This window comes from Panonychus citri, unplaced genomic scaffold, assembly GCF_014898815.1.
Source record: "Panonychus citri isolate SS breed McGregor unplaced genomic scaffold, ASM1489881v1 Contig00125, whole genome shotgun sequence".
NCBI classification, from domain to species: domain Eukaryota; kingdom Metazoa; phylum Arthropoda; class Arachnida; order Trombidiformes; family Tetranychidae; genus Panonychus; species Panonychus citri.
This window is the reverse complement of record NW_026515530.1, coordinates 187024-211832: the sequence shown is the minus strand read 5'-3', so window position 1 is coordinate 211832 and position 24809 is coordinate 187024. Positions and strand designations below refer to the sequence as shown.

Sequence of the window (24809 nt, the reverse complement as noted above, 5' to 3'; positions counted from 1 at the left end):
GTTCTTCATGAGTTTCAATGATCAGTATTGACACTTAACATGTTTGTATTACATGAATTTCAGTTGAACTTTAAACCATAACAATAGTTTTTCATCATTATGTTTCTGTTGAGAGAAACTCAATTTTCCCCATGAAATTGATGTTAGTTAAATCATCATCTATTATATTTGACTGATTATCTTTACCATTTATATGTTTATATACAACTTTGTATCTTTGTGTTGATGATGATTGTAGATAATAGTGAATGATTTTAGAATGAACTTTTTTATCCGAAAGTTCATTAGTCATTTACCAGTCGAATCTGTAAGAATAAAAGTTATTTTCTTTTTGATTTTTCGTTTTTTTTTTGATAAATCGAAACTTTTGTTTTCAGAACTCATCTTCCTGTTATCAAAATGTTTCACCTTTGTAATTTTTACTTGATTATCTTCATTATCATTACTCATCATCATGATCATGATCGTTTCATGAAGTTTCAAGTTTGAAATAATAAAGAAACAATGAAAATAACAGAAGAAAACTATTCTAAATCGAGAAAAAAAAAGTTTTTGCTCAACATTGTCTTCGTTCCAGTTTCATGAGTTTCATGGTATCACGCAATCAACAATTCTCTCTCTCTCTCTCTTCGATTATTATGGTTAGTGATGTTGTTTTTTAACAGAGAGATAATTGATGATGATTATTAGAAGATAAAAATTGTTAGTAGTAATCAACAAGAATTCATGAAGATGATACCGAGAATCAGAGAAACTGAGTGAAACCTTTATTATTCTACAACTCTGAGCTCTATTTATTGAACAAGAAGAATGTTACAAATAAGAGAAAGAAAAAATCAGGAAGATATTGGTTACTTGGTGAACATTTAATAGTATTTATCAGGGAAGATGAAAGAAAGAGAGAAAATAATTAGTGTTCAGATTGAGATACTCGGTGTAACTTAATGATAGTATGAAGAAAATTCAACTCCATGTTATCAGGGAATGAGAAACAATAATATCAACAACAGCATCGACCATTGATTGAATAAGCTAACACTTTACGAGCAATTTAATTTGACAAGGGTGTTGGTGGGAAGTGGGTGGAGAGATGAAGAGATGGAGAGAGAGAAATGATAACAAGGAGAACGAAAATTGTGAAAATGATTAAATCAAGTTCCATTCATTGAATGAACATTCTTAGGAATCGAAATTTTTTTTCTTCTAATGGTCAATGCTCAGTTCTTTACAATCCATGGTGATAATAATGATAACTAAGCTCATTGAGGTTCAGTTGATTGTTTCTTCATCCATGTAAATGTTGTTGATTCATCTCGATGATAATGATGATCAGTGGATCAATATTCTGATAGACTTGGGCAACTAATTTGCGTTTCTAATCCATGATAATCAGTTCCAAAAGACATGATGTCTAATAATATAATTCCAATGGTTTTTCCCCTCTGATATTTACAATCATAAACTGTTGACATGAATAAAGGTCAATGACAAGGTTATTCCATTATTATCATTTGATTGTTTACCTTAATCATAAAACAAAAAGGATAAGTTTGCCTTTTATTATTTCAAATGCTGATGATTTCTAAGCAATTAGAGGTTAACATGATAATGAACATTTGATAATATTAATAATGAATCAACTGACCAATAGTTAATGATTGTTTACACAATTATTTCATTGCTCAACATTAAGATAACTAAATTAACATGATTTTCCTGTTCCAAGTGTTGTAAAAGTCTAATTTATTATCATTCTCTGAACCAAATTGATTATCACATATTATTAGTGACAATTTGATTTCTCTTATGATTGCAAGGCAGAAAGTATTTCAATCATTTCATAGGATACATTGTAAGTAATTAAGACTAATTATCATGATGAAAACAACTATTAAGAAGCTGAATTAAAGAGGTAAGTTATTGGCTTATGATTTTTCACTCAGGTTTTTCTCAAAGATTCTGATTTTGATTCACTGAATCATATATTATATTGATATTATGTTGAGATTGATGGTCAGTGGGTTTCAATTTACGCTTACAGAGCAATTATCAACATCTCCCTGTGATTCATGTGGTTGAGAGAGAGAGAGAGAGAGAGAGAGAGAGTTATTGGGAGAGGATTTTCATCTTTCCTTGACCAGCGAGAGGAGCCAACATACTGGACAATAAGAAGTGGAGGAGGAGGAGGTAAAGGTGGGAGTGTAAGATGATAATGATGGTGGTTGATGTTTCATGGGATTCACTACATTTCCGATGATGATATTGAACCTGAAAGATGAACAGATTTCTTTGGTTTAAGAAAGTTAAACAAAGTGTAGGAGGAGGATCATAATCATTGAGAGTCAAATGTTGCAATTTATATAAGTATTGCATGGACACCCTTAAGCATGTTGATGGATACATAGCCATGAGTGACCAATCCATAAGTAACTGGACAGTATCTCAATGTAATCTATTATATTGGTTTTTACTTTCATAATGATATCAAATTAATTTGTTTCACTTGGTTTTTTTTCGTATCTGGGTTATAACATTTGTATACAAACAGTGTATTAAATTATCATCCAAATATGAGCTTGAGTGAAAGATGAGCAGGGAGAGAGAGATGGTCAGTTTTGTTGAAGATATTGAAGTTTTCCAGATAAACTTTGTAAATTATTTCAATGAATTAACATGAAGGTTAGTTTGGAGTTTTTTTTGTTCAAATGTTTCATGATGATCAGTCAATTGTGATCATATGGGTTGTGTATGATGTGGATGTTGATTGATAGATTGTATTGGTCAAGACGAATTTTCCATGAACATTTCATGTCATCATCTTCCTTCCATCTTCATCTTATTTTCATCTGAACAGTTCACGAGAATTGTTGTACTTTTATCATGGTCATTTTTTCTCTCTTTTCATGTTTGATTTTTCCATACACAAAAATTTCCGAATAAAATGATGAGAATGACTTTCAACTCGAATTCATGATTGAGATAATGCAAACAGAATGTTAAAAAAACGGATTGAGAGAGAGAGAGAGAAAGGAGTGATTGAGGTGAAAGTTTGTTTCTCTTTTTCGAAGGGAGAAAAAAAATCATTGGAGAACCAACAGAATCTCATGTAGATGGTGGAATCACTATGAGATTTATCATGATGATGATGGAGAAGAGAAGAGAAAAAAATATGATGAGAAGCAATATTTTTTTCGCTAACAAGGAAGTGTACATTAAGAACTATATATTCAACATCCGGGCGTTACCCAAATTATATCTTTCTTCATCTTCCTCATCATTTTTATCTTCATTCAGAATCATAGACTTTATCATCTCTCTCTCTCTTTCTTTCTTTCTTTCTCTGTAAATGACATCAACAGAAATTTTTTTCTCTGCCTTCTTCGAACCAGAGTTATATTTACTTTTCCATCTTCATACTGATGATTATGATGACGATAGATTCTTAATCATCATCATCAAATGACGCTTCATTAGTTGCCCAAATCATTTCCTCATCTTCAGTAAATTCAGGATAAAATATCATCTTCATCTTCTATCTCGCCTCACTCTCCAGATCAAATCCAGATTCTCATCTGTTCTAATTTTCTCTCCATCTTAAGTTATCATTTCATAGATATTTTTTTCTTGATAAGTTTGAAGCTACAAACTCATGAACATAAAAATCCTTCATTTCCTTTTCCACCTCCAATCCTTTTCTTTCAATCGATGTGTCCATTTTTATCTCACATGGACTCGAATATCATAATCAGCTGTCTTATCAAATTGACTCTCCAAATGTTCAAATTTCTCGAGTCTTTTTTTTCATCAACTATCAATTTTCAACTTCCTCTTCTCACTCCTCCCACCCACTTTAATCACAACGAAGAGAACAACTTTTTTCTTTCTTACTTTCTATCAAACTCTTGAGTTAAATGATGATAATGATGATGAGGATGACAAAAACTACTAAATGTGAGTGAGACGTGATGTGGTTGACTCTCTTTCTCTCTCTCTCTCCCTCTCCCAATGTAAAATGTTATCAGTTTTATGGTTTAATGGACCAATCGATGTTGAAATATATTTATCTTTCTCTTTCAGTTTGTCTTCTTCAATTTATCTACTAATACTTTACAATCACATTTTGATAATATAATATTTGTATCTCTCTCTCTCTCTCTAACTCTTAGGTGAAGGTGAAAGGACAGGGAGTGGGAAATTTTTTTGCACTGAAAAAAAAGCAAAATAACCAGAAAAAAGCAATTGGAAACTTTACTTTTCTGCACTATTTCCGCCTATCTGCTTTTCTCTTCTACTGGAAAATACGTTTATTTGTTTTGATATTTTCTCTTCTTTACCACCCACTCCACCCACTTTTCGATCTCTACCTTGTTATTATTTTGGTCTCATTTTTCATTCTCTTTATTATAGAAAGAGAGACAGGGGGAAGATGAACCCTTCCAATCGCTCGAAAGAAAGTAAAACTCGTAACATTTTTCTGCTTCTTTGTCAGAATCTCTGTTCGGATTCTCTGTGTGTTCAGCAGAAGATGAAGAAAATACTTTTACCTTTATTTCTGCTGATACAGATATCAATATATTCTCTCTCTCTCTCTCTCGCGGTTCTGCTCTTTTTCTGATAATAATACTATTACATGGGGAAGATTTTATTCATTTCATTCGGATACTTTGCCTTGGAAAATTTTTTCTCCCTATCGACAAACTTTTATGATTTACTTTCTTCACATGATTTACACTTTTACTAATAAAATATAAACATTGTTACATGTTGAAAGAATCTGAGAAATCATTCATTTTCAATGAAGGTTTAAACCAATAATCGATTCAATTGAGTGAGAAACAAAAATAATCTTCCGATTCAAATTAAAATGTCATTGATTTTCTTTTCAATCCTCATTAAGACTTGCTGATAATTTGATTAATTGGGAATTAATTCAACTAATAACAATGAGAATTTGTGTCAATAGATTTAGTTTGATAATTAGAGTGAAAATTCTGCTGAATTGAGACAAAAATTCATGAGGAAACAAAAAAAAGCACATCGACTTTGGAATCAAACTTCTTTCCCCTCGTAACTTAAAACAAGTTAATTAATTCAATCCTATTGTTTCAAGTATCTTCGTCATCATTATATCACATGGTGATTATCATGATAATCATCGTACATTTTGTCAACACTCCCTTTCAATCAGAGATTCGTAATGTTTACTTGTATTAATCAGAGTTGAGCAAATAATCGAGATTCAGGAGATGGAGAAAAAAAATTAGCTAAACGATAAAAAAAAGTTACGAATAATCAGAATTTTCTTTTATTTCCCTTCGATTCAGCAGTTGAAACTTTTTTTCATGTTTATCAGCTTCTCAATCATCATGATAACCAACAATCAACTGGATATTCTGTGTCTATGACAGGGTCAATGTATTTAGTCAACATTTTATTTCTTTGATGGAAGATCTTGCTCTCTCTCTCTCTCTCTCTCTCTCTCTCTCTCTCTCTCTCTCTCTCATGATCCTAATTCACAGAGTGAAGATGAATCTGTGGGTGGAGAAGAGGGTGGAAGATCAGGAAATGCGAGTAATCACTTTAGTCATATTAGTATATTGTGACTATTAAAATGATGAAAAAGATGATGAATGCAAGGAAGTGGGAAAAAAATCCGTGTCCCACTGCCTTTGGATGATCAATCGTGTGGGAGTCGCTTATGAAAGGGAGGAGGTGGAAGATGAAAAAAAATTTCCTTCATTGAATTTATAAAGAAAATATCATCATGATGATGGCACAAGCAGTGAAGTGATAAATGTCTTTATCCGTAAAATTAACTTTCAACATGATTGTTACCCTGCAATTGTTCAGAGTCGATTCTGTAGAAGAAGAAAAAGAAAGAGAAGTAGGTGAGGAAGAGGCAGATAATGAAGACAAAGAAGAAAAAAAGTTGACAAACAGAGAGAAAGAAAAAAAACAGTACGAAAAAATGAACGAAAACAAATTATCTTCAACAAATTCTGACAATATTCAGGATATTCAGAATTATTAGCATTCTGAAGTAACAGTAACATCCATCATTTATTATTTTTTATTGAAATAAAGATGACGATTCATACTCTCTCTTCCTTATCACCCTAATCATCTTTATGGCCATTAAATTCACGATCTAAGTACCTTTGAATATCTCTCTCTATCTCTTTTGAATTATGAACTTTTCCAGAGTTTTCATTGATTATTATTGCCTCCAATAGATTATCACTTGCATCATCAACCTTTTCCCCTCCTCCTGTCAAAATATTTTTTATCCCCAAAAATTGAAGCATTAAAATTGATGCTTCTCTTACCATCAATGATATTCAGAACAAGAAAAATTTTCAATTCATAATGATAATCATCTTATGGTGTTCATGATAATGATTGAGAGTTTAAAGTAACTTTCAACAATCTATGGGGAACAAAAATATTTACCAACATGATAAAATATTATTAATAGCCTCATGGGTGTGTCATCCGTTTAACAGCTGATTCAACTACTATATATCAACAGTTATTCACCAGATAATCATGATAAATGAATAAAGATTTACCTGTGTAAATATTTTTTTTTTCAAGTAAACTTGGAAACGATTCTCATCATTTTAAATTCCCATCATGAAAACTTGGTGATAATTTTGTCTCTTTTGTTAATGATCCTCCCAAATCAGAGTTAATCAGGCTATTCATAGATTGTCAAATTTTCAAATACAAACTCTAAATCAAATCAAAGATTATTAATCATCTCACTAATCGCTATGAAGAGATTATCCTTTATTATACAAAGGATAATCAGGTTATAATAATAATTCATCAAGATGCTCATAAAAGTTGAAACAAAATTTAAGAGAAATCAAATTATCATCTTTCTTATGTTTCGATTCAATATTAGCCGTTGTAAATTAACTGTTAATAGAATTGAGTCCATTTAAAATGATAAAAAAATCAACCCGAAAAGTGAATTGGAGGACACATGATAAACTTATTTCTCGAAAATGAAAGTAAAGTTCTAAAGTCTCTTTTAAGAATTGTGAGAACGATATTTTATCATGTTTTTCGATTTCTTCATTCTGAGCTCAACTTTTTTTCTTTCTTTTTCAAGCCAAACAACTATCTCACTCTCTCAACTTGTTATTATTTAATGTTAATAGTTTTTCACTACATAATGGATTCTGTGTTATATATTTGATGAAGATAATGATGTTGGTTCTGATGATTATGTTGATGATTGTTTAAGTTTTTGATATAATATCAATGAAATAATAATAATTTATTATCCACATTGGTATTGAATTTGGGTTTCATTAGCTGTTATTATGTATTAGAATTTTGTTTCAATTGAAATTATCATTGATATTTTCATTCACCATAATCATTATTATCATATTAAATTGGTATACGTTTTATGTATGATGAATGCTCTGTTCTTGTGTCTACTCAAATGTATTAGTTGTATTATATCAGTGTTCAGATAAGTTCATTTATCATGAGTGAAGAAAATAAAATTTCCAGAGAAATTTTAGTTCCTTTATTTCTCTCTCTCTCTCTCTCTCTCTCTCTCTCTCTCTCTTAGTGGACTTCAAGTTATTTTCATTATTAATATTGTTTCTAGAACTGGAACATATTGATGATAATGATGATGAAACAAAAAGGATCGACATTTAGTAGTCTAGATCATTTGAACCCAATTGACTTTCGACTTATATTTTATTCAACATTCTTACTGGAAACTGTGAAAATTGACCTTATATTTTTACTTACCTCTCATTTCTTTGTCATCGAAATTGAAATTGAACCAGAGAAATGATAATATTGCTCATTCCAAGGCTCTTAGTTACGGATAACATTTATCAGGCCTTTGAATTCTTATATATATAATCATAACTCTCACGATGTCAATTCAATACTTCAACAGAGTCCTTGTCCAGAACTCTGTTGCTAATATTAGCTGAATGACTTTCGTACCAATAAAAAATGCATATTAAAGTTTATGATATATTTATAAGCATAAATGACTTTTGATTATCAATATAAAAGTTTATCATAGTTTATAAAAAAATGGCCTCCAATGTGAACAACTTATTTGAACATGATAAAGGCCAAGATGATAAATTCGCTATATCAATTGTGAGGTAGTGAGTTTAGACCCACCAAAACTAATTCTTATTCGACTCAGAATAAAGAATTCAATTAACATTTAAAACCTTTAGGTTTATCATTTATCATTTATCATTTATCGCTTATCTTTTACTTTCTACTTTATTCATTTTAATCTCAACCATATAATCAAAACTCAGTAATCATGAAACTTAGATTTCAATTATTCTTAATTACTTTTCTTTGTAACTCAAATTACTCAAATTTTCATTATGTTAATCCCAATTTAATTTTGTTAAATTTTGATCACTTTAGAAAGAGACCAAAATTTGTCTTTCTTTCTTATCATTGTTTAAACCCAATTTATCATTTGATTAACCCAATTATCTCACCTTATCTTTAATCGCATTATTAAGCTAAAAGCGCTTTGTTAAGCCTTGAGACTTATCATCATCATTGTTTGACCAATGCGATCATTTTAATTTCTTTTCCCCAATTGTTCTAGAAAATCAAAACTTAAGTTTTATTTTAATTACTTGTAACGAGTAACAGTAAGTTAACTGTCTACTCAACAGAATAACATCAAGTTATCATGAGTAAATTTTAATAAAGTTCAGTTAGTTGAATTTCTCTACTCTTTTCCTTTGTTAACTCAAGTTACTTTGTTCACAGTGTGCATGGTCCTGTATGCGAACCTTAATTACCTGATTATTGAAAGGCAGGTAGCAATCAATTAAGATTCGAAACAATTAAAATTGTAAAAGTTTACAATCAGAGTGAAATACTCAAAGGTCTTGAAACCTAATCATTCACAGAATAGTGAAACAAATCGATCTAAGTGATAAAGCTTCAACTTTCAACCTTATCTAAAGATAAGAAACCAAACGAAAACCTTTCAATTGGCGACCCAGGCAGGATCGTGTTCAGTGTGTTCATTGTGTCAGTGTGTTCAGTGTTAAATTACCTAATTAGTAATCGTGACAATGCCACCAAAGAAAAATAAGAGAATAGTACAAGATCCAGTTGCGGATTTAAGTACAGAGCAAATAAAAGTACTATTCGAACTTTGGTCAGTTAACCCACCATTAACATCACTCTATAAGAGACGACTCTTAGAAGTCATAAAAAACAATCTGCTTCTCCAAGGAGATGAATTGGACGATAATACCATTGAGGAATTATCAGTTCTAGATTTGGAATCACAGGAAATTCCAGTATGGCTAAAGAAGTGTCGAGATTCTGGATTAAGTGAAAAAGAGATAAATCTTATTCTCACTAAACTCGGTAGAGAAACCGAAACTATCCTCAATGTGACCATGGCTGAGATTAATTCATTGCAATTAGCAATTGGTACCAAGAAAAAATTCATAAAGGTACTTGAACATTTAAATGTTATTCCTCAACCAGAACCAGTAGCTTTAACTACAAACATTGAGATGACCAACCAGATATCATCCAACTCATCAAACGAGTTAATAGCCAATAGCTTACTACAGTTCGCTAATTCATTAAAAGAGATCCAGTTGTACGAATTCAGAAAAGGTGACGACATGATTTCATGGGTAAATAAAACAAAGGCGATTATCCACAAAACGTGGATGAAGCAACTAAGTTGCGATGCTTTAAAAAATGGCGTATGAATTGTTACATACAGCTAATACTGTTGATCAAACAATCAATAATTATGAAGATTTTGTTGATGAACTTCTTAAGAAGCTAAACTGCCCTTCGATGAAATATTCAGCCGATTATGCTCTTATGAACTATCGATATAAATTGGAACAACATCCATCCGATTTCATGGAAGAATTAACTAATTTGGTTAGTAAATCACTTGGCACAGGACAAACTAATGGTCCAGTTTTTCTTCAACAAATTCTGACTCATCTTCCAAAATACATTCGACAAGAAATTTATACCTTGGGAATGAATGATGATCAAGATAAAATCTTCAATGTTTTGGTGAGAAAACATCATGATTATTTGGAACAACAACAATCTACCAGAGCTAGAGCTCCAAAAGGTAATCAAAAAGGCTATGACCCTAAAGTTGATAAAAATGAACAAAGATCATTGAATGTTAATCAGATAATCAACCCAACCAGACAAAAGTCTGATAACCAATACAAACCAAAAGGTAAAAAATGGTGTTCAATATGTAAAATGAATAACCATACCAATTCTGAATGTCGACGACGAGACAATGGAAATCAAGGTTCGAAACCAAAAGAACCAACTAACAATCAACCAGTTAATCAACCAACTTCCAATGCATCATTCAACTTAATTACCTCATCAGATAATGAGCCATCCAGTCTTGGAATAAGAGACAATACATTTTCGTTCAACTATGTTGATGATACATTATTGTTGACTCAACTTGGAACAACTTTTCTTCAGTATATGCCTCAAGCTACATTCAAGCTTTATAACGCTAATCGAGAATTCGTTCGAGAAGGTAAAGTGTTGTTAGACACGGGATCCACAATTTCGAGTTTGGATCAAAGTGTTGCCCAAGAATCAGATTTTGTACTGCCGATGAAACTTCCGCTATACAAAAAACAACGAGTCAAATGAAAACTCGCGACTTTATCATTGATCAAAAGATCGAAAGAAAAGAAAATCCAATGGCTGCAATTCAAGTTGATGAATTGATCGAACCTCAGAGTTCATTTAAATTACAAATGGGTAATCAAAATTACTACATGGCCGCTTGTGATTTTACAACTCAAGAAGAGTTAAAGGAAATCGAACTCCGAAAAACAAGAGAATTCTTCACTAAAGCAATAGGAAGAATGGATAAAGAGTTGACCGAATCAACAACAACAAATTCTCAATTTACTTGAACAATTTCAAGATTGTTTCTCGAAACACAAAAACGACTTAGGATTCGTATCATCAAAAATTTGCCCTGTCAAAATTGACATTGAAAACAATTTGATTCCATATCAAAAACCATACACTCAATCACCGGAGAAACGAGAAGCAACTCGAAAAATAATAGCTGAAATGCTAGAAGCCGATATAATTGAACCCAGTGATGCCCCTGGAGGATCACCAATAATTCTAGTTCCAAGATCAGATAAATCATACCGAATGGTAATTGATTATCGATTGGTTAACCGAATCACCAATGTCACAAGACATCCAATGCCCAGAATTGATGACTGTTTAGAGTTAATTCGAGGAGGAAAATTTTTTAATTTATTCGATTTGGCTCAAGGTTACCACCAAATTGAATTGGCAGAGGAAGAACGAGCTAAGACAGTTTTCGTTACAACGGAAGGTAAATTCCAATGGAAAAGATTACCAATGGGTCTCAGTGGAGCTCCATTCGTCTTCCAAAGGCTAATCAACAAAGTTCTGGAAGGAATCCAATATCGAGAATGCATCGGATACTTCGATGATGTTCCTGTTATGGGTAAAACTTTCGACGAACTAATCAAAAATACTTCCCTAGTATTGGAAAGATTCAGAAAATATAACCTTAAGGTTAAACTAGAAAAATGCAAATTTGGCTTTAAAGAGATCAAACTCTTAGGACATATTGTCAACGGAGATGGAATCAAACCAGACCCAAAGAAGGTCACAGCTCTGAAAAATCTGAGTTATCCTCGAAACGTTCGAGAGTTACAATCCCAATTAGGATGTTTTAATTATTTTTCCCGATACATCCCAAATTTCTCACAAATTGCTGCTCCTCTCTACAGATTAATATCTAGAGAAAGACGATTCAAACTGTTACCAGCCGATGAAAAGCAATCGATTCTTTGAAATCATCGCTAATCGAAACAACAATGCTCGTGCATTATGATCCAGATCTGAGAAAGAAAATCTCTGCTGATGCCTCTGACCTTGCAGTAGGAGGAATATTACAACAAGAAGATCCAAAATCGGAAAATTATGACCCTGATTGTCCCATTGAGCAAATCAAAGATTGGTCACCAATGAGTTTCTTTTCACAAAAGTTACTTAAGCATCAAAAATCATATGCAGTTACCGAGAAAGAATTACTTGGTATATTCGTTGGTATAACAAAATACTCTCATTACCTGGAAGGAAAACAATTCCTGATCGAAACCGATCACCACGCGTTATGTCAACTTACGAAAGTTCAATTCAAAAATTCACGATTAAATCGATGGTCGATTATGATGTCAATGTATGACTTCAAAGTAATCTACAAGAAAGGAAACATTCACCCTGCTGATTGTTTCTCCAGATCTAAAGACTGGGAACACCGAAAAATCATAGACCCGGAAGAGGAATATCTTGACAAACTTTATCTACAAGATTATTCAATTCTACTTGAAGAAGATATTCTCTATGATATTGGTCTAAACGTAATCATTTACGGTTTAGAAGAACCATTTTTCGACTTGAAAGAGCCACCAAATTGTGCTTATACCATTGATACAGAAATCAACTTAGCTTATCCAATGCTAACAATCATTAATTCAGACTCATCAACCAAAATTGAACAACTAAATAACTGGCAAAAGAAAATTCTGTTGCATCAAAATTCCAATGTAGAAATTGCTTCTATCAAAGAAAAACTAATTGCGAACGATCCAAAAGTTTCGAAAAACTTTATAATGAAAGATAATCTTCTATACAAAAAATCTCATCGATCACCATTCACAACTAAACTTGTAATTGACCCAATCATCCTCAAGGATATTTTCAAGGAAGAACATGAAAGTTCAATTGGAGGACATTTTGCTGTCGAGAAAACATATCTTCAGATATCAAGAAGATTCTGGTGTAAGAATTTACTGAAAGAGATTACAAAACTTTGTAATAATTGCCAAATCTGTGCGATTGCTAAGCCAGCTAACATCATCTACGTGAATCCAGAGCTCAAGCCAATACCTGATAACGTCTTTAAACGTTTCGAACTCGATGTCCAAGGACCGATCAACATAAAACATTCAAAAAAGTATATTTTGGTTTTAGTTGATACTTTATCACGATTTGTTTTTGCTAAGCTTACACTTAATCAGACTGCTCAAACAGTAATAACTTTTCTCAGACAAACATTCAGTATCATAGGAAATCCTGAAGTGATTCAAACAGATTTAGGAACTAACTTTACTTCAGAATTAGTTGCTAAATACTTCAGAGAAAATGGTATCAAACATGAAACCTCAACAGCTTACCACCCACAATCGCAAGGTGTTGTCGAAAGACACAACAAAACAATAGCCGAACGATTGAGAACCTTTTGCATTCAAAATGATAATAAGAATCTCCAATTAGGACTCGAATCCTCGATCTATGCAATCAATACTTCCATTCATAAAATTACAAGATTTACACCTTTCTTTCTAGTATTCGGAAAAAACCATCGAAACCCACTTGATAATTATCTTAACTTAGATGATTCAGCTCCCTTAACTGTTAATCAAGCAAGAAATTTAGCTTTTGCGAGACTTCAATCTCAACAATTGTACCAACAGAATAGACTCAAATCTATTCATAAATCAGCTCCATATAAGGAAGGAGATTTTGTTCTCATCAAAGATCATTCAGTCGATCCTGAATTAGGAAAGAAAGTTAGACCAACTCATAAAGGCCCATACTTAGTTTGCGCTATTAGAAAAGGTTGTTTACTTTTATTAGATTGTAGAGATCTTGAGATCATAACGGTAAATGTTTCCGATACAAAACTTGATCGAAGTGAACCAACAGAAAGAATGAAGAAAATTAGAGATCAATATTTTGATCCAGATCATTATTTTGAGCAAGAAAATTTCAATCTACCAGATGAGTTAGAAACTCAACAAGAAAATCAGTTAGAATCTGATGATGACTTAAGTCATGAAAATCAAGAAAATGATTCAGATGATCAACAGAATACTCGCTCCTTTGATGAAAATATCACCTCAATTGAAAACAATCAAACAAATGATAATCAAAATCATGATGATGAAAACTCAGAAACTCAAATTTCTAATGGTCAACAAAAACAAAATGTTAAGATCAATAGGAAACGCTTAAGCGCTGATAAAGTGATTAGCTTGCAACCTCAGATTACTGATAATAGAAACAGTCAACAGATTTTGACTCGTTATCAAAAACAACAACAAAACCAAACATCTTCAAATGTTTTCATATTGTATCTTTGTGTTGATGAAAATGAACCAATTAGTCAAGAGCTAATTAGCTTAAGATTTTTATCTTCTCACGTTACTTTCTACCCGATTAACCCGAAAACTGAGTCATCATCAACAAACATACAAGTTACCGACACCGGAGAAGAAGACAAAAGTTTGTCCGTTGAAATTTTCTCACTTGTTGTTCAAACAGCAAAACAAAACATTCAAATTTTCAGTTTAAATCTTAAAATTTTCATCAAAATCTCAAACCGAAATTTCCAGTTGATTAAACTTAAAGCCCAATTGATTTCTATTGGAAGTGATAACTTTAGTTACTTTAAGCCAAATAGCTTTAACTATCTAATTAAATTAGTCATTATCATTGAGTCAAAAAGCTTAAACTTTTTCAAGTGTAACCAATTATCCAAAAGAGATATAAATACAATGACTGAAAAACTTACAACTTTAATTGAAAGTTTACCTTCACTTGAATCGGATGACCAACAACCATCAACTTCCGACTCACGACAACATCATAGTGTTAAAAGTGTATCACCTTCACCTTCACTTTCACCATCAACATCAACCGAATCAATCATTTACCTCAAAACTACACCTTGGCCACAATTTGCCAACAGGAAAAATCAACTTAAGAGACAATTGTCAAGTGAATCTTTAAATTCATTATCGTTCCAACCAAAAGCTCATCGTCCAGTCATGGAAAATAACCCATCAACAGCGGAATCTGAGCAAATTCCGGAGTTAACCACAGAGGGTAAGAACAATGAAGTTACTTCTTCAGATAAAACGGTAATCCCAGAAGCAGAAAAAGCTTATTTAGGTCCTGATGACTATCCCTGGGAGAAACATGAATATCCAGAAATTTTACCCACTGCTCCTTATTGTCCTTATCTTACAAAAGATCGTTTCAATGAAATTAAATCAGAAATAGACGAGAAAGCGAAAAGCTTTGAGCTCATCAAACAAAAGTTTGAAAAGATGATCAGAGAGAAAATCTATCTAAATTTGTTCAAACATAAATCGATCTTCGACATTACCCTTGGTCCGATACCTCGAGGTATAACTAAATCTCATGTTGTTAGTTCAGAACTAGAAAAGATCGAAGAATCAATTCGTTGTCATCTTTGTGAGCAAATTGCAATTGATCCATTCAATTGTTCCAATTGTTTCAAATGGTACTGTAAATGTTGTATCAAATTTTTACGAGATTTGATTACCATTCTGAAACTAATCCCAATTAACAGTATAGACAAATTCATCTGTTTGATTCCCTCATGTATCTATAAATACTCTATCAATGACGATTATCCCAAATTCTCAAGAATTGAACCCTCAGAAATCTATTGTTCATATCGAGAAAGCAAATTCATCTGCCGAAGAACCTTATGTAATCAACAGATTAGTTCAGGTTTATTCGTGGCTCACGAAAGCCAATGTCGAAAAGGACTTTTCCGTCAAGAAATTGACACTGAATTCAAAGCTCCATTTATACCAGGAAAGGTTCGAGAAGAACTAGAAAACGTTCCAAGACGATTGATGAATTTTGTTCCCTCTCATGTCAAAAGTTCAGTTCCAAATGCTCCCATTACCTACACAACTCATGCTGAAAGAGCAGATAATAACCTCAACCTGTATGCTTGTCTCATGAGAAATAAGGAAGAAAATCCTAATGATCCCTGGTTAGGTCCAACTGGAATTCGTAGTCACGCTAATTTGAGACTCGGATTCTGGACAAATTTCAAGAGATCAAAAGATCCAAGTTATCCACTGGATGATGCAGAATCATTTGTTCAAAGTTTAGGTTTCGAACCCACTGTAGGATCTAAACCTCATCCTTCGGTAAAACCTCGACCTCGATCTATTAAATGGTCAAAAGTTCCCCTTTATCTTCAGCAAGCTAGTGAAGAATGGCTTTCTTATGCCAATGGGTTACCACCTTATCGAAGAGAAAAATTTCATGTTCAAATTTGCCCTGAAAGTAGAGATCAAGCTACTCCTTACATTCGCTTTAACCCGTTAACCCGATTATCCCAAGAACAGAGAGAAGAAGTTTTAAAACTTATCAAAAATTGGTTTCCCTCTCTTCGTGGTTATCGAGATTTCAATGAACCAGCGAAAATAACCAATCATGAACGAACAACTTATCGTTCTAACAGAAACAATGCCGCTCATAATAAATTCAAACAATCAACTCGAATTGATATCGACTCTCTAGAGCCAAGAATTGAAAAAGCAATTCAATCAAACATTAAACAACATCCACATCCAAAGACCTGTTATGCTGTTCATGCTGCTTATTGTCGCAGGAAAATAGCTCGTGATGAACGATTGGCCTTAGTCCCTCAACCCGTATGGATAATTATCGTAGATGGACACTTAAATGTCGTTTATGAATCTTTCGTCCAATATTCAACAATTGATCAAATGGATACTAAGTATCATGGACTTCGAGAGAAAGATTTAAAATATGCCAAAAATCTACCATCAGTTAAAGATCAAGTTTTAACCTATTTTGCCTCAGCAACTGAAATAGTTGGTGCAGGATTAATCAATTTATTTAAATCTTTAGATTTGGAACAATCAGAAATTGAAATTCTCAAGCCCAAGCTTAGAGAAATTACTCAATACTTCTCACCTCATCCAATTTCTGCCGCATCACTTGCCCTCATCTCATTTCTATTATTCTCAGGATTCACCATTACCAGATACTCACATTCACCTGGTGTAGAGGCTTTAACCTCAATGAAACTTTACATGTCATCATGGAAAGCGATTGAACAGAAATGTGAAGAAATTTCTGATGGAATTCATTTCGCTAATTGTGCAAGGACCTGTGCTAATTCTGGTGTATCGAGATTACTCAAGAAATTTGCAGACAAAGTCAAGGAAGGAAAAGCTTCATGGCCCCAAGATTGGAGTTACTATTGTTTCGGAGAAAGAGGAAAACCCGTTTACAATAGCTATAACTATGTACCACCTTCATCCCGAACTCCAACCATATCTCAAGCCTCATCCATCCATGAAAATGACGAAAAAGAAGATGAAGAACCTCAAGATTCAGAAGTTAAGGAACAACCATCATCAATGGAAAGACAAGTTCAAGAAGAAAATCAATCTGATCTACAAGAAAATGAAAACTTCTCATCTCAAAATTCAAGTAACACAACCAATACCACCGAGGATGCTGAAAATTCATCTGAAGCTCAAACTTCATCATCAAATACAAGCTCAGCTGAAACATCCTCATCATCAGAATCATCATCTACATCATCATCATCTAATCCATCTGAATATATAATTCAGGAAATACTCATTAATAATCCCATATCAACGTCAACTCCACCACCAACTTTCACTGAAAGTTCATCATCACAAAATTCAATCTTTCAATTGAATGAAATACCCTCAAGTCAAATAAGACGAGATCTCGCTTATCCAACCCGAAGATACTCAAATATCGAAGAGGAATTGGCTCAAGAAAGAGAAAGAGATCAACAAGAGGAACCACAGAACCGTCGAATTTCAAATTCAGTTTTGATGAGAGTTCTAGGTCATAATTCCGGAGTATTGTGAGGTAGTGAGTTTAGACCCACCAAAACTAATTCTTATTCGACTCAGAATAAAGAATTCAATTAACATTTAAAACCTTTAGGTTTATCATTTATCATTTATCATTTATCGCTTATCTTTTACTTTCTACTTTATTCATTTTAATCTCAACCATATAATCAAAACTCAGTAATCATGAAACTTAGATTTCAATTATTCTTAATTACTTTTCTTTGTAACTCAAATTACTCAAATTTTCATTATGTTAATCCCCAATTTAATTTTGTTAAATTTTGATCACTTTAGAAAGAGACCAAAATTTGTCTTTCTTTCTTATCATTGTTTAAACCCAATTTATCATTTGATTAACCCAATTATCTCACCTTATCTTTAATCGCATTATTAAGCTAAAAGCGCTTTGTTAAGCCTTGAGACTTATCATCATCATTGTTTGACCAATGCGATCATTTTAATTTCTTTTTCCCCCAATTGTTCTAGAAAAATCAAAAACTTAAGTTTTATTTTAATTACTTGTAACGAGTAACAGTAAGTTAACTGTCTACTCTCAACAGAATAACATCAAGTTATCATGAGTAAATTTTAATAAAGTTCAGTTAGTTGAATTTCTCTACTCTTTTCCTTTGTTAACTCAAGTTACTTTGTTCACAGTGTGCATGGTCCTGTATGCGAACCTTAATTACCTGATTATTGAAAGGCAGGTAGCAATCAATTAAGATTCGAAACAATTAAAATTGTAAAAGTTTACAATCAGAGTGAAATACTCAAAGGTCTTGAAACCTAATCATTCACAGAATAGTGAAACAAATCGATCTAAGTGATAAAGCTTCAACTTTCAACCTTATCTAAAGATAAGAAACCAAACGAAAACCTTTCACAATCAACGATGATGAATATTATATTTAACATATTGCTTAATAATATTTATCATCAGATAATAGATTAGATTGGGTTAGATTAAGTTAATTGGTGAACATTGCAAAGTGTTTACCTTCAATGGTTAACTTGATCACTCTTAATTAACTAATCAATTAAGTTTATTGTGTATACATAATGATAATCTTAGCAAAATGTAAATATAAAATAAGTTATCAAGCATCAATCATTGTTAAAGTAAACATTGAATAAGGTCTAGACGTAACAGTAGGAGTAACAGTTTCCGGTTTGCTCATTAATTGTTTGATATAATTGGTCAATTGAATGATAATCCAGTTTAAATTAAAAAAAACTGACGATGATATTCAATGAATACATTTAGCTAAACATTGATATTATTTATAAATGTCAATCATTCTTATGGTTATACAAAGTAAGGAACCGGAAATGAGAAGGATGATTAGAGAGAGAGAGAGAGAGAGAGAGAGAGAGAGAGAAAGAGATTATCAATAGAAATTAAATAGCTTTATGATATTAGATGAAAAGATGAAAAATTGTTATCAGTTTATCAGTTTTATCATCTTGATTCATGATCATTGACTATCTCATCTATTAACATGTTATTGTTAACGGTTCAATATTTTATTCTGATCATTCAATTGATCAAAACATATAATATTGAATCAACTGACAATGATGACAAAAAATAATGAAGATGACATAATATGCTTTCGATGATGATAATGATAATAAGATGACTGAATGAATGACAAATATCATTCTTGATGAGGTGACAATTTAATCTCACTGAGAGAAGCGAGGGGAGAAAATCACAATACTCTACTCACTGGGAATGATAATATATCAAAATAGATGTAATAATATTTGTATTCGTATTCTTATTGAATTGAAGAAGAGAGAAAGAAAAATATGATTAAGATGATGAAGAAAATATTTGTCATATGATTTGAAATATTATCAAGATAAAGTTATTTCTTATTTTTCTTCCCGAGCATCTTCATCTTGTTTTTATTTTCTCTCCTGCTCTCTCACTCTCTCCATTGAAGACAAAAAGGATAAAATGATCTAATGATGATTTGAGAAAGATAAGATCGTAACAGGGGAGAATTTTTCTTTTTTTCTCTCTTCACAACAAGAATATACATGTAAGAATGTTAAGTAGAACATTCGACGAAAAAAATAGACAGATAAATGTCGAAAGAAAATAATGTTACATGATATTTAATTCAGGTCACAAATTCTGAATTTCCGTTTATATTTTTTTTCTCTCTCTCTTTTTGTGTGACATTTTCTCATCAGAACCTTAGCATTGACGATATTTTCCTGACATATTATCAGGATAAATCTACAGGCAAACAAACAGAAATACCTTGTTAGCAAAAAAAGAGACATTCACATGGTACTAGTTATATTTATCTTTGCTAATCAGCAATAATTGTTTTAATTACAACAGAAACATTGTAACATTCACCATAGACTCTAATAGTAGATGGATGAACCCAGAATATTATTGGAATTTTTTCCTAATGAATTGATCTCTATGGTTGGCAGAATTTCAGATTTACTATTTTTCTCTTTCAAATGAACTAAACTGAATATCCAGTTGGTAGAAAAAGTTTTTACAGTCAATCATATATCTTACAAAGTGAATGTTATGATATATCTATGAACTAAAAGTTCATCTCTCATGTAACAAATCAAATTATTTACAATATATATTGTGTATCTCATATTTATCCAAATGATATCAATTAACTTTATCATATTACATTTGATATTTTTATTCATATGAATGTTGGTTAATATCGTAATGATGAAAACATTTTATCTGATTAATACATTATCATGTTTATATATATCTGATGATGAATACACAGTACATTAAACCACTGATGACCATTTAATCAATTTGAAATGTTTCATCTCATTACCATCATTATGTGTATTACAATTCTGAGAAATTATATTAATTTGATACTGATAATTAACATTTCCATTCTGACAATTATCCAACCAGAATGTACATATATATATCAAAGTATTCAAATGGGTATTAATTTGATATTTGTTTAATATCAAATCAGTATAATTACATAATAAATGATTATTAGATGAGCTAAATGTGAATTCTTGATAGTTATTAATCAAATTAAAAAAAACAAACAGACAATTTCATCAGTCTAGTAGCTGATTTAGCATTTTAGTAATGCATCAAAAAAATTATCTAACTTTTAATTTCATCTCAATCATAATAATTAAGTTGTAACATTTATTTAATCAACATCATCAAGATCATGATGCTCTATTTTGACTGTAAGCATTTTCTGTAACATTTAACTTTGATTATGAATACAAAGTTTTATCAAATAGCTTCCAATTAGTTAAATAAGATTAAAACTTTTGTTTCCGGATTTTCATGATGAGCTAATGAAAATAATACACTTGATGATTAATTATACATGAAAACTAAATGAGAGAGGGAGATGATCTCTCTCTCTCTCTCTCTCTCTCTCTCTCTCTTTCGAGATGAATACCCCTTTCATATACTCCAGCTTACTTTGAAGCAACAAATAAGTTTTAGAGTTGATTGTAAAAATTATCTTCCAATTAACTAAGGCTTAATATTTTTAATCTGATGAAGTTTATTGATTATCATTCAGTTGTTGAGTTTGACATTATGCATGGGAGGGTATTCATTATTATCATCATTATCTACTATCATGTTAATATCAATTGACAGCATTTATCATGATATAAACATTTGGAATAATATTTTCCTTTTTTTTCTAAGGAAAATGTTTGTTATTGTCCTGATGATGATGATGACACAATTGTCTCTTTTTCTCAATATGCTTGAACTCCAAATACTACATTTATATATATAACATGTGAAAACAATGTTACGCTGTCAGAGTAAAATGTCACCATGAGATAATAAAAATGCTACTCACAATTCACAATCTTATATGTTCACTGCCATAAGATATTGTTCAAGATACTGTTTATTGTATCTATGGAGTCGTCATTTTAATATACAGTGTTATGAATACCCACTAATACAAGTGATATATTCATTCATCTAAATAGACCATCAGATGGGTATGATGTTGATGATTGTTATTGGGATACTAAAGAATATGAATTAGGCAGTTTTATCATTATTATTATTTTGCTTTTTTCTTTACTCCTCATTAAAGAAGAAATCTAGTTATCATCATTATCTTCATGTTAATTGCTCTTAAGTTGCTCATTTCCAAGCTGAATGTGAATACTAAATGCCATGATTCAGATATGATAAATGATAAAAATTAGTTAGTTGACATCGGTAGAAATACATGGGATTCCAGTCCATAGATGTGGACATTTAATGGACTGACCAAAAGTTGATTCTTATACTAGGACACAGAGAGAGATATATATTTGAGTCGATAAAGAATGAAAAAATTTCTACCAAGAAAAATATTCTTTTGAAAAATTTATTCTTTCAAGATGATCCAGTTCTCTCTCTCTCTCGATCACTTTAAGAATAATTTCACAAGAATACTGAATGTAATCCTCTTTGCTCTTCATCTAGTTATACTTTGTTATATTATCTAAGTTGATGGTAAATATTTCGTGTCATGGCATTAACACCATGTGATGACAAAAGGATGAAGATAATGATAATGATCATCATGAAGAAACTATCATAGGCCTTGAAGCTAAAAAAGAGCGAACAATTTACATGGGAAAAAATTGTACTAAAGAAGAAGAAGAAAAAAGTTTATTGAATATCATGGATAAAAAAAGAAAGAAGGGAGAAAAAAATTCCTATCTTGTAGTTTAATCTGTTCCAATGAAATGATTCTGAAATTTTTTGAATATTACCCTGAAATCTTTTTGTGAATATTCAGTTATAAATAACTATGGGAAAAAAAGTATTTTCTTTCTCACAAATTTCAATTCAATTTTCTTCTTTTTCATCCTCATCTCTACGATACCAACATTTCATCCATCATATATATTCACCATAAATAAAATTTCCTAATCTAATATTTCACCAGAAAGTTTCTCATTATCTTCAGAACTTTCATCAAACTCTAATGAATAATTTTGTCTCTCTCCATTCTCAAATCTCCATAGATTTCAAATTATCATCGCCAATGACAACGATAAAAACACAAAGATCCAAGTCCACCAAATCGACGTCATGGTCATCAAGTCGATTAAAAGTAAATTCAAATCTAAACGGAATAAAATTAAGTGATAATGTAAATAAAACAGTTAAACAAAGGAAAAATTTTTTACCGAAAAAAGTAACTAGTGACCATTACTTAAGGAAAAATTATAATTATCATAAACGTAAAAATGACCATCAAACATCAGATGGTTATCAATATAAAAGTAATGTAAATGGTTATTATTATAATGTACAAAATTCAAATGAATATCATCATCTTAATAGGAAATTAAAACATTATCAAGTTCAATCTTTTACCGACAATAATCAACATGATCACTATGATCATAATCTAGATGAAATGATAATAGACAAATCTTCATCTTCATCGTCATCATCATCTTCTTCATATGATCCTTCAGGATACCACAAATTAACCACACATGATCCATCTTTTGATGATAATATTAAACGTAATATAACAATACCACAGGGAGGAACAGCATTTTTACAATGTAAAATAAATCATCTGGGAGACAGAACGGTGAGTAATCATGGATGATAGCACATGATGTTTCATGATGATTCTAGGTATAAGATCATGAAAGTTCAACTAGATGATAATGAAGATGAGATATGGTGAGAAATGATTCTGTTGAGAATGAAATTATCTTTCTTTTTTATTTCCTCCAAGAAGAGATATGAACAAAAAAGATAGAATTTTCTTTTCGTTCTTTTGCTTTTTCTTTATCCCTTAGGCATAATCGATAATGTCATTCTCTGTGGATCTCTTTTTTTTTCTTTTATTTTTGTTCTTTTACTTTTCTTCTCGCTCTCTTCTTCTTGTTATTCTTATTTATTTGGGAGTTTTTCTTTCTTCTTAATCATGGATCATTCTGATTTAGAATAAGAAACTCTGAGCTCTCACTGTTACACTTCCTGTTCATCAATGAGCTTTTATGAATATCCTGAATAAGAGATGTTACTTACTTATCCCCTCGAGTTAACCTCATGTTAATCTCATTGTAAATTTATTCACATAATGATGAATATAATATAAGCATTAGAGAGCTCCAATTTCAAGGTCAATTTTCCGGTTAAGTTACCAAGTTCATTGTCCTAGTAAGTATATTGAATTTACCGGAATTCGGGAGCTCTCAATGATAGATGAAAATAAAAACGACATTAATAAGGAACCAAATGAACCAGATTCTTATCATTCTTTACTTTTCAATGTATTCCTTTGAATATGAATTTATCAAATTCTGGTGATAAGAATAAGGAAAATAATCAGGGTTGTAATATATTTCGAATGAATTGATAGCATATTCGATATTAAAGTTTTATTGAGAGCTCTTTTTGCAGGAAAAAAATAAGGAATAAAAAAGCATGTGAACATAAGGAATATATTATATTAATGAAAGGTAGAGAAATGACCTAATCAAGTCTTCTTTGACCTTTTCCCAATTCATTTTTGAGAAGCAAGGAAACCATATTTAACCCCCAAATTTATCTTTAATTGTTTAATTTTGTTTATCATCATTTGATTATAATCATTAGTTTAATCAAAACAATTAACCTTTGATTAACTGTGATTATCTAGAGTTTAATTGCTCTAAATTAATCTTAAGCTTGATTAAGCTGAGATTATTAATCATTCTCTTTAGAGAAAGCAACAGCTTTCTTTATCTTTTTTATTCTTTTCTCTTTTAAAATTTTGTTCTATTCTCTTTTACTGACTTATTAGTTTAACTCTATTAAGTCCTTTCCCCCTTCATTAGGCTTTATAACTCTTCTTGTTAAGATTAAGAGTTATCGTCTCTAGACTTAATGTCTTTTCATTTTTATCATCCCATTAATTATCTTATGTTAATCTTTTGTCTTCTAAGACTAAAAATTCAGTTGTTAAAAAAATTGAATCAGTTCTCTTTTAATGTTCAAAGAAAAAAGTTGAT

General features: G+C 31.3%; 1 protein-coding gene across 1 annotated transcript in view; it reads left to right on the top strand.

Moving 5' to 3' along the window:
* Positions 1–24809, top strand: part of LOC128390700 (uncharacterized) — a 110939-nt gene that overhangs the window by 55130 nt on the left and 31000 nt on the right. Inside the window, exon 2 of the mRNA XM_053350455.1 lies at positions 22818–23398. Coding sequence (XP_053206430.1) covers positions 22818–23398 — 581 coding nt within the window. The remainder of the gene's footprint in view (positions 1–22817; positions 23399–24809) is intronic.